The sequence below is a fragment of the Arctopsyche grandis genome, chromosome 13, assembly GCF_051622035.1.
Source record: "Arctopsyche grandis isolate Sample6627 chromosome 13, ASM5162203v2, whole genome shotgun sequence".
NCBI lineage: Eukaryota > Metazoa > Arthropoda > Insecta > Trichoptera > Hydropsychidae > Arctopsyche > Arctopsyche grandis.
In genome coordinates this window covers 3,740,446-3,752,623 of record NC_135367.1, presented here as the reverse complement: position 1 = coordinate 3,752,623, position 12,178 = coordinate 3,740,446, and the positions used below count along the sequence as shown (strand labels likewise).

Below are 12,178 nucleotides of genomic sequence, written 5' to 3'. Positions count from 1 at the left end.
CAAAATCTTTATTGTTTTAGTTGCATTTTTCTCACGACTCAATGCTATCTGCGTGACGAATTCTGTGCTCAACCAACCATTTCTCGACACATTCAAAACACATATGTTAACACTAAAAATATCGTTTTTAAATAACTTTATTTCTTATTCTCACGCCACCAGCGTGACAAATTATGTTTCCCTCAAATATCAAAACCCTTCTTAATCCGCACGACGAATTGCGAGAAATCTACCCTCAAGGGATACATTTGCAAACACTAAAAATATTGTCTTTAATTAGTTTACCAGCATTTTTCACACGACTCGACTCGAATCGTATTCCCTCAAAGACCCTTTTAAAGCTGCGTAACTAATTGTGTGAAAACCATTTCTCGATACACTCAAGGGTCAAAGTATTAAAGTCTTAAGATATTGTTTTACTTAACTCGAGTTCCCCCCTATTTTATCACGAACTATGATTGGTCCAAATTGTTACGTCTATTAAATATATACTGATGTTAAACATATGGAAGGTCACTTGCGATTGAACCGTCACTTGCGATCGATCCGTCTCTTACTAATCACTGATTTACAATTGAACCGTCTAACTAGTGACTCGCGATTAGACGACTTAACTAGTAACTACTAACTAGTAACGTGTAATAAAAACTTGTTATTAATCTCGTGTATACTTACTACTATTAAAGAAGATCTTATAAAAAAAACTGTGACTATAATATTTGTACACCATCTCCTTCTCGACCCCGTAACAATACATTGAATGTATATTTTCTGTAAGAAAAGAATTTTAAATTTATTATGTACATATGTAGCTTTATAAAATGTTTATTGTCATAATATTCATTACCTTGATCATACTAGTCATTTTTCCACCTCATTCATATAAAAATGCAGCATGCTGTTGAACTGCCTCCACCACATCCACTATACTATGAAAATAGCATTGAAGTCACTTGGAAACGATCCACCTTGAATTTGTTAGACCAGCATACAATGAAATCCATCCCGGCAAAAAGCTTTATGGATAAGCCGTCATCTGATGTGGAACCCACGGGGTTATGTTTGTATTCTTTAGAAAAGTTGGACATGATAGAGGAGGGGCAGTAGATGTTAGATATGCGTTCAGCTATATCAGCGGCTTCGAAGAAAAGTGACTGACTGACTGACTGACTCATGAATGGATTATATATGTCGCGGTAGGTATGAATGCACACACGTCAAATGTCAAATGTAAAAACGTAGACAAATGTCTGTTAGTGTGTGTGTGAGCTATCGACATCGTGTGACACCGGTGGCGACTAGTAGTAATTACGTCAAATCGGATGGGAAACTTAGATATGCTTCCAGAAGAAAGAATTCATCGCTCCGAAGCTGAGAAACGAAAACGAGCTTCTTTGTACATATAATTACTATTGTAACAAGTGAACATAAATAAAGGATCCTCTTACTAACACAATCGGTGTTTTCATAGACCTTCCCGCGCTACATTTACCGCCGCGGCGAATTAAGATTATTAAACTATGGTTTGACATTCGAACTGTCAAAGTGAAATGAACGCAAAAGCGATTGCCAACCTTCTCTAGAGACTAGAGAGCGTCAGATGAACTGACTCTAATGAGATGCCCGCGAATTCCTCGCGAAGACCACAACCAACGGCCACATATGTCTAATATATGAACATATGTCTCGTCGATAATAATAAAAAATTCGTAAATAAAAAGTATTTGCGAATATTTTTGAGTGTGACCAATTTTTAATTTTTGGGTGTGACCAGTTTTCTCGTGACCGATTTTAGGTGTGACCAGTTTTCTCGTGACCGATTTCAGGTGTGACCAGTTTTAGCGTGACGGATGATCACGAGTGACCGATCTAGAGCGACCGGTTGTCCTGTGAATGGTTCACATTTGACAGGGTAGTTGTACCCTGCTCGCGCAAATTAAGTGAGTATGTACCGTTTACCATGCACCCTTTTTTTTGATCTTTCGATTTTCGATCTTTGCCTTCTGATATTTGTGTTTTCTGTAATTTAACATTAGACCCTGTTACTACATACATAGATAAAGTAAAAATCACTTTTTTGGAAGGTAATGAACTTTATTCAAATAATTTCCAGTACAATTATACAAAGTCTCTTGATTTTGAAATGATAAATCAAGTATCTGTAACATAATTTCTGTAAATAAGTTCATATATAAGGATTTGCATTGTGTTTAATATGGAATAAGATTATATATGTATGTATGTATGTGTCTAATGAGAGTATGGAGAGCAGGCGATTGATTGAAACGCGGTGTTCGGCTTCGGGAAACAATGTTTATTGGTTCAGGTACAGCGAGTGTGGGAGACGAGAGAGGTGTTGTCGGTTTCGAGGTCCGAAGGGAAGAGATGGCTTCCCGTGACGCGCTGACCGCCCTCGGGGCGAAAACACCTCCGTTTACGGCCAGCCTTTGGGGTTGCCACAATACTCCCCCCTTAGCCTTGGCGATACCACTTAGCTGGTACCCCAGCGTTACAGACGAAATAATGTCTTACAGTTACAGAAGCAAAATAATATTACAGTTACTTCCGACCTCTCTCGTGTCCTTTCTCTTGGTATCATACAAGTATTTAAAAAAAAAAATGCATGTGGACCACGAATGTACACACATAAGTAAACTAAAATACACATCAGTACAACATAAGTAAATCGAATACACATCAGTACAACATAAGTAAACTAAAATACACATCAGTACAACATAAGTAAATCGAATACCCGTACTTTCCACGGAAAGGTAAACATAGAACAGTAAGGAATAAAAGTTTTGGAATTTCGCTTCCCGGAGCTACAGCGTATGTGGAGGATCGTACAATTCATAACACTATTAGTTATAAAGACTGACAGTCTAATGTACACACGGAATGAGATCTAATAGCAGCGACTCCACGCTAGGCACACAAAAATAATATACCCATTACATATGGTAAGGAAAAAAAATCGGAATACATAGATAGACAAGAACACAATCATCTAAGGCTATTGCAATTAAAGCATTAAACTATAACAATATTTGAATAACTGATTATTCTAGGTAGAAATGCATTCCTGAAACTTCCGTGTGGCTATGGGCATTTCATGAGAAGCTAACATGTCATCATAATTGGGGTAGATACTAATACATATGCGAGTGCTTAATTACTAGTCCCTAAATCGAGCAGGAATTTGCGTGGTTCTTCCAGTGCGGGTCGTCGATGATGTAGGCATTGGTACTGACGGTGGTAGAGATTGCTCTGGAGGTGATGGTGATTGCTCCGACGAGGTCGGGGGTGGTCCAGGTGATAGCGCCAGTTCTAAGTATGCTGGCTTAACTCGGTCCATTGCCACGTTCACTTCCTTTCCCTTCTTCCTGATAGTCCAAATGTTGCCGTTTCTTTTTACAACTTCAAAAGGTCCTTGGTACGGGGGCTGGAAACCTGTTCGTGCTGCGTCGTGGCGCAGGAATATGTGCGTGCACGACTGCAGCTTTTGCGGTACGAAGGTCCTTTCTGTCCCGTGCCTTTTTACCGGGGACGGTCGAAGTTCTTCCATTTGCCGGCGGATTCTATTCACGAATTGGTGTTCGGTTATTGCCCTATTTGTGGAGAACATCTCTCCCGGTAACACCAGGGGTGTCCCGTACACCATCTCTGCTGCCGAGGCCTTAACGTCTTCCTTCAGTGCGGCTCGGAGTCCCAGTAGTGTTGTCGGGAGCGCATCGACCCAATTGTCGGTTGCCTGAGCCATGATAGCGGATTTCAATGAACGGTGCCATCTCTCAATCATCCCGTTGGCTTGAGGTCTATACGGTGTGGTTCTTTGTCGCCGGGTGCCTAGGATTTTCGTCAGCTCGGCGAATAACTCCGATTCGAATTGGCGCCCTTGATCGGTTTTGACTTCCTGGGGGACTCCGAATCTGGCGATCCAGCCTCCGTAGAAGGCTTTGCCGACTGTCTCTGCCCGTATGTCGGCGATTGGTATTGCTTCCGGCCAACGGGTGAAACGGTCTATTACGGTTAGGCAATATGAGAACCCTTGCGACAGCGGGAGTGGCCCCACTATGTCCATATGGACAAATGCGAAACGGTCGCTCGGCAGGTCGTACTCGGTGATCCCTGCCCGAGTGTGACGGCTGACTTTAGTGCGTTGGCATGTAATGCACGTTTTTGCCCAATGCCTAACGTCTTTTGAAATACTGGGCCATAAAAACCTTCTCCGTACCATGTCGACTGATGCGCGGGTTCCTGGATGGGCCAATCCGTGTATTCCGTCGAATACTTGACGCCTGAAGCGTTCTGGGATGTAAGGGCGAGGTCTGCCCGTTGATATATCGCACCAGATCTCCATATTGCTCTCCGGTTCAGGTATCCTGCGCCACTGTAAGCCGCTTGCGGTGTTCTTCCTCAGCTTCTCTAGGTTGGCGTCGTCGAGCTGAGCTTTTGCCAGTTCTTCGTAATTGATGCTATTGGGACAGGCGATCGCCTCCAGGCGAGACAAGGCATCTGCCACTACGTTCTCTTCTCCAGCCACGTGCTGTATATCCGTGGTGAACTGGCTGATGAAGTAAGCCTGCCGAATTTGACGCATGGTACCTTGGTCGGCTTTCTTTTTGAAAATAAACTGCAGTGGCTTATGGTCAGTAAATACCACAAACTTGCGGCCTTCGAGCATTACTTTAAAATGTTTGATGCCCTGGAATATGGCTGTTAGCTCCCTGTCGTACGTGCTGTATTTGGTTTGGGCGTCTGTCAACTTTTTTGAGTAAAAGGCGAGTGGTTTCCAGACGCCGTCTTGGCGTTGTTGGAGTACTGCTCCGACAGTGCTATCTGAAGCATCGACTGCGATTGAGAGTGGCGCTTCCGGGTCCGGGTGTACCAGCAATGTAGCGTCTGCCAGCTGGGTCTTGGTTTTTTGGAATGCTTCATCAGTGAGGGAAGTCCAAGCTACCGGGGTTTTGTCGTTTTTCTTCGAATTTTTCAGGAGGTCGTTCATCAGCCTTTGGTTCTCCGTCGCGTGGGGAATGAACTTCCTATAAAAGTTGACCATGGCTAAGAACCTCCTGAGGTCCTGGACTGTCCGAGGTTTGGGGTAGCTTCTGATGGCTTCTACCTTCTCCGGAGATGGTTTAATTCCATTCTTCGTAATCTGATGGCCCAGGAATTTCACCTCTGGTTTGCCCAGCTCGCATTTGTTGGCATTAATTCTTACTCCATAAGCCTGGAGTCTTCCGAAGACTTGCCTCAAGTGGTCTTTGTGCTGGGCTGGATTCTGTGATGCCACGAGTATGTCGTCGATGTAAATAAAACAGAAATCCAGCCCTCTGAGAACTTCGTCCATGAATCGTTGAAATGTTTGCGCTGCGTTCCTTAGGCCAAACGTCATGCACGGGAATTCGAATAGGCCAAATGGTGTGGTTATCGCAGTTTTTATGACGTCTCGTGGCTCCACTGGAATCTGGTGGAACGCCTTCACCAGGTCTATAACCGAGTACAAACAGGTGTTCATCAGATTATGATTAAAGTCCGCCATGTTTGGGATTGGGTACCTGTCTGGTACCGTGCATGCGTTCAACTGCCTGAAGTCTCCGCATGGGCGCCACTCGCCAGTTTTTTTCTGCACCAGATGGAGTGGGCTGGCCCAACTGCTGCTGGATGGCCGGCATGTCCCGTCTCTCTGCATCTGGGCGAACTCTGCTTTGGCAATCTTTAGTTTGTCCGGAGCTAGCCTTCTGGGTTTGGCAACTGTTGGTGGCCCTCGGGTTTCGATGTGGTGTGTCACGGAATGCTTCTTGGTGGTGGTCGACTTTTCGGGGCGAGTGATATCGTCGAACTGAGCCAACAGCTCCTCATACTCTGTGGGGCGAGATACGACCCGCAACCCTAGTGAATGACCCGTTTCGATGCCGACTTGGCGTGACTGCGTTGTCTGTGCATCGGTCAGTCGGCGCCTTTTCAAGTCGACGATGATGCCGTACTTGGCGAGGAAGTCAGCTCCGATTATCGCTCGTGGAACTGCCGCCACTATGAACGACCATGGATATTGGCGTCGGAGACCGATGTTCACCACCATCTCTTGTGTTCCGTATGTGGCGATTCGCGATCCATTGGCGGCACGAAGTTCCAATTGCGCGGGTCGATTGCGGTTCTCTGGGGGGGCGGGGAGAACGGAGACGTCGGCACCTGTGTCGATGAGAAAGCTCATCCCGGTTCTCTGGTCTCGAACGAAGAGACGAGAGTTGTGAGGCCCGCCGGTTGTTGAGTTGACCGACGGGCTTACTCGTTTCCCGCTTTCTTGAAACTGCACGGTGGTTCGCATCTGTGCGAGCGGTTACCGTACCTCTGATGGAATCGACACGTGTCGAACGTTGTCTTGTTATGGGGGCCGCGGTTTGAATTCTTCGGTCCTCTTCGCTCTTGCGCGCGCAGCATTTGTTTAATCTCCTGCATGCTCTGGTCCGCCGAGGCTATCCAGTCTTCGCAGTTCCGCAACCTAGCTTCTACGCTGGAACGGTGTGGTGCTGGAGGTGCGTGGGTGCGTGAAAAGGCGTCCACGTGCGGGCACGGTGCGGTGCTGGGGTATTCCGCGGGAGCGGGGGCGGGGGCGGGGGCGGTAGCGGGGGCCGGGGCGAGGGCGGAGGCTGAGGGGGCAGCGCTTAGCTGGAAAACGTCGACCGGCCGCTGTGTCTCGAAAACGCGGTCTGCGACCGCCGTCAGCTCTTTTATGTTGGTCGTCGTCATCGTTGCGAGCGCCGACTGCACGGGAACTGGAAGTCTTCGCGTCCACATGACTCTCAAGAAATCTGTCGAGCACGTGTTGCCCGCGGTCGCCTTCATATGGAACCACAAGTCTGATGGTCGGCTGTCGCTGATCTGAAGATTCGCCATCAGTCTGTTGATGCGATTGTCGTGGCTGTCCGAGAACGCCTCTACCAATCTTCTTTTGGTAGTTTCATAACGGTTTCCCTTGGCCTGCTCCAAAAGGATGTCTCGGATGAGCGGGAGGAACTTGTTGTCGAGGAGTCCCACGACCGTGGCGAATTTCGCCTCGTCCGACTTGATGAGCGCGCACGGAAACTGTGTTTCGAGTCGTGCGAACCACAGCTCGGGCGCTTCGTCCCAGAAGGGCGGAACGCGCACGGCTATCCTCGCCACTTCTATCTCTGCTCCTGAATAGGCTTCTGCCGCGGGGGTAGAGGCGGGGGTGGCGGCGGGGGCCTCGTCGAGAAGGCCTGTGATGATGGGCGCCATGCTTGTACCGTACGTTTTTGACAGCTGCGTGTTTTGACAGCTGCGTGTTTTGACAGATGCGTGTTCTTGTTTTGTAGGGGTCACCAGTTATGGAGAGCAGGCGATTGATTGAAACGCGGTGTTCGGCTTCGGGAAACAATGTTTATTGGTTCAGGTACAGCGAGTGTGGGAGACGAGAGAGGTGTTGTCGGTTTCGAGGTCCGAAGGGAAGAGATGGCTTCCCGTGACGCGCTGACCGCCCTCGGGGCGAAAACACCTCCGTTTACGGCCAGCCTTTGGGGTTGCCACAAGAGAAACTTGAAATCAATGGTTCTTCCCCGGTGTGAGTTCTGTGGTATAAAGTAAAGCGGGATTTTTGGGTAGAACATTGTAAACCAATTTCACATTTATAGTTTTAATTCAGTATGATTTGTTAAGTGTATTTGGGCAGAATTTGCCGAAAATGATTTGGAAAAAATGTCACATGGGTTTTTTTTATGTTTTAGTAGGCTGGATTTTCGAACAAACAATTTTAAACAAACTTCACATTCATTTCGTTTTGTATGAGTTATTGGGTGCTTTTGGGTGTTTTTTTCGTCGCCGTACACGGTTGCAATCGGTCGATGTGCGTTATCGCCTTATCGCATTCGATATAACATTTATAAATTTTATAAATATATAATAATTATTATAATAAAATTTAAAGTTGCAATAATATAATATAATAAGTGAATATACAACAACAAAATCAAACTGCTGCCGCGCTGTTACCGGCGCGGCGCAGTTTTGCACCCATTCTGAAAAATGAACACAGATAATCCAGTGCCACTGGCGCAGCAGTACGATCCGTATGATCAACTTACACATCTATGCCAACAATATGAAATCAGATGCAAACAATATGAGATAACTATAACCGATTTAAAGAAAAGAATTGAAATAATGGAAAAAAAATCCAGGCCTTCTACATCTATTCTAAATAGGAGCAAAAGTCTTGACAATATGAATAAAGACTACCACACGGATGAAGAAGAACTTGAAAATGAACTTAGCCAAAATGCAGAGAAAAGAAGTAAAAAAAGAAAAATAGATAAAGTATTATCTTCCCCGCAAAATAACCTGAAAGAAACACAAAAACAGCAAACCAATAAACCTAACAAACAACCACTTCCACCGCCTATTTATGTGAGCAATGTTATTGACTTCAATAAGTTTAGAGCTCATCTATTATCAACAACAGAAACACCACCCATTCAATGTCAATTTAAATTAATTTCAAATAATAGTATCAAAATCACTACACAAACCGAAGAAGATTATCGCAAAATCAAAAAAACACTAAATGATTTAAAACAACGTGAATGTAAAGACAACGAAAACCCCCTTCACAATCTAGAGTATCACACCTATCAACTCAAGAATGAAAGGTGCTATAGAGTGGTTGTTAGAGGTTTACCGCCATCAACAGACGTTAATGAAATAAAAGATTCTTTCAAAGATAAAGGATATGAAGTGGCCAATGTGGCAAATATTATAAAGAAATTTACAACCGATGGTGAAAGAAAAATAAAAGATTTCCCACTATTTTTTGTAGACCTGGTGCCAAAAGAAAACTGCAAAGAAGTATATGGTATTAAAGAACTTCTACATTGCAGAGTAACAATTGAACCACCAATGAAAGTAAAAGACATCCCTCAGTGTACAAACTGTCAACAACTTGGGCATACAAAAAATTTTTGCAATCGACAACCTAAATGCGTCAAATGTGCCGCAGACCATCACACAACAAAATGCAACAAGCAGAAAAATGTTCCCCCAACTTGTGCCCTGTGTGGCCAGCAAGGACATCCAGCTAGCTACAGGGGGTGTGAGGTCTATAAAAAAAAGATAAAATCATCACAACCCAAAAAGGTAACAGTAACGCAACGCGTACAACAAAATAAAATTGAAGTTGTTGATAAACAAACAACTGCGGACAAAACATATAGTGAAGCAGCTAAGTCCCAAGCAGACAAAAGCAAACAAGATATCGGGAAGAAAAATAAATCAACTGAACCTACCATCGGTGGCATGATGCAGTTGCTATGTGACTTTCAAACTGAAATAAAACAACAATTCAACTGGCTCATAACCAGAGTGGAAAAAATTGAAAATCATTGGAAATCACCAAGTAAACATAATAAAAATGACAGATAATTCCCTACGCATATTAACATGGAATGCAAACGGACTCAATCAGAGAGTCCATGAACTTGAAGTGTTTTTAAAGACAAACAACATCGATCTAGCACTAATATCAGAAACACACTTTTCACAAAGAAGTTACATAAAGATAAATGGATACTCAGCTTATTGGACAACACATCCTAGTGAACGAGCTCGCGGTGGTACTGCTATTTTAATCAAAAAAAATATCCAGCACTTCGAACAAAAAGATATCAGAGAACCATTCATGCAAGCTACTATCATCACAATTAAATATGGCAATGCTGACTTAAATATTGCTGCAGCATATTGTCCTCCAAAGCATACTATCACAAAATACCAATTTATAAACATCTTTAATTCCCTTGGGCCAAGATTTATTATTGGAGGAGACTACAACGTTAAACATACAGCTTGGGGATCACGACTTATAACTCCTGGTAAAGGAAACAACCTTCTATACGCGATTCAGAGCTCTTCGTGCGAGTATCATTCCTCACAAAAACCAACCTTCTGGCCGACCGACAGTAAAAAGGTACCAGATTTAATTGACTTTTTTATATCCAAAGGAATAGCCCCAAACCACATTGAGGTCGAAGGAATAGAGGACCTTACTTCTGATCACACACCAGTGCTGATGACACTGAGCACACTGGTAATTAAAAGAATAAGGAGACAGAACCTGACAAATAAACGCACTAACTGGGATATGTTCAGAAAAAAACTAGACCAATCAATAAATTTAATAGTGAAACTTAAAACTATAGAAGATCTCGAACTACACACTCAAAATTTTATTGACTCTGTACGAGAGGCTGCGAAAGAAGCTACACCTGTACCAAAAGAAAAACCAGACCAAATCATTAATTACCCCATGGAAATTAGACAATTGATTAAAGAAAGACGTAGAACAAGACGTATATGGCATAGAACCCGAAATATTGCAGACAAAAGAGAATTTAGCCACATAAGTAACAAAGTTAACCGACTTATTAAAGAGCACAAACAAAATTGTTTTGAAAAATATTTGGAAGGTTTGGGCCCTGCAGCTGATAAAAATCATTCACTATGGAAAGCAACTAGGAAATTCAAACGACCAATTCTACAAATACCACCTCTGAAAAATGCGCAAGGAGAGTGGATAAGAAGCAACAAAGAAAAAGCTGAGCTGTTTGCACAACACTTAGAGACAGTATTCCAACCACACAATATTCAATCTGATGCTGATTATACACCAATGTATCAACCACAGCAACTAATCAAAACTGTCACCCCTATGGAAGTAGCTAAAGAAATAGATGACAACATAAATCCTAAAAAGGCACCTGGAATTGACGAAATCTCACCGGGACTATTCAAGGAACTTTCGAAAAAGGCTATTATCATGCTAACATACTTATACAATGCATGTTTCCGGCTCAAGCATGTGCCAGAGTGCTTCAAAACTACTCAAATCATAATGTTGAAGAAACCAGAAAAGTCACCCGAACAAGTAACATCATACAGACCAATATCCTTGTTGCCTGCGATCTCTAAGCTATTCGAAAAACTATTATTAAAAAGACTCAAGCCCTTAATCGATGTTCCCGACTTCCAATTTGGATTTAGGTCGAAACATTCTAACATCGATCAAGTGCACCGTGTTATTTCAAAAATAGAGCAATCGCTAGAGGAAAAAAAGTATTGTCCGGCTGTATTTCTTGATGTCTCACAGGCCTTCGACAGGGTATGGCACGAAGGACTTATCCACAAAATCAGCAAGTCATTACCTGGAAATTATGTCAAATTACTGGAATCATACTTATCCGGACGCAAATTCAGAGTTGCTCATGAGGAGGCATTCTCTAACTTTTTCACAGCCTCTGCAGGAGTACCACAGGGAAGCGTAATAGGGCCTATACTGTACCTGATATACACTGCTGACATCCCGACAAGCGAAGAGACATTCATTGGAACATTTGCAGATGACACAGTCATTATGTCATCGAGCGAGTCACAGGAGGAAGCATTTGAACGCCTGCAGCGTGCACTGGACAAGATCAGCAAATGGACCAAGGACTGGAAAATGAAACTCAACGAGCTAAAATCAATGCAGGTCACATTTGCACTGCGACGAAATAGTGTCAGCACTCAGGCTTTCATAAACGGAATCCAAGTTCCACAAGCTTTGTCAGCTAAATATTTAGGACTGCATCTTGACTCAAGGCTTACGTGGAGGCATCACATTAAAAAAAAATAGAACAGATTCGAATTAAACAAAGAGAAATGCATTGGCTAATAGGAAGACACTCCAAATTAGACCTACAATGCAAAAAACTGATATACCAGGCAATCGTGAAGCCAATATGGACATATGGCATACAACTGTGGGGATGCAGTAAGCCATCCAATATCGAAAAAATGCAAAGATGTCAAAACCAGTTTTTGAGGATTATCACCGATGCATATCGCTTCGTCACAAATGAAGAGATCCACAAGGACCTTAAAATCAAAAAAGTAAAAGAAGTCATCCGAGAATGCGCCGGGAGGCACGAGTTGAGACTGCATCGTCACCCTAACATAGAAGCGTTGCAGCTATTAGACACAACTCACCAGCAGAGGCGTTTAAAGCGAAAAAAGCCTCACGAATTGGTGTTCTGAATGTGAGAGATTCAGAAGCCCAATTCACAATTTTGGGGACGGAGTGATGATTCCGTAGTGCCCGTACATGATCTGAAGAGCAACGATATCG

The 12,178-nt window shown here is 43.5% G+C and overlaps 1 protein-coding gene across 1 annotated transcript in view; it reads left to right on the top strand.

Annotated features, from left to right (window-relative positions):
• LOC143921528 (uncharacterized) overlaps positions 1 to 6,352 on the top strand; it is a 65,852-nt gene extending 59,500 nt beyond the window's left edge. The window contains exon 2 of the mRNA XM_077444858.1: positions 2,226 to 6,352. Within this exon, the coding sequence (XP_077300984.1) occupies positions 5,916 to 6,257 (342 nt within the window). The 5' untranslated portion in view covers positions 2,226 to 5,915 and the 3' untranslated portion in view covers positions 6,258 to 6,352. The remainder of the gene's footprint in view (positions 1 to 2,225) is intronic.
• The last annotated feature ends 5,826 nt before the right edge of the window (positions 6,353 to 12,178 follow it).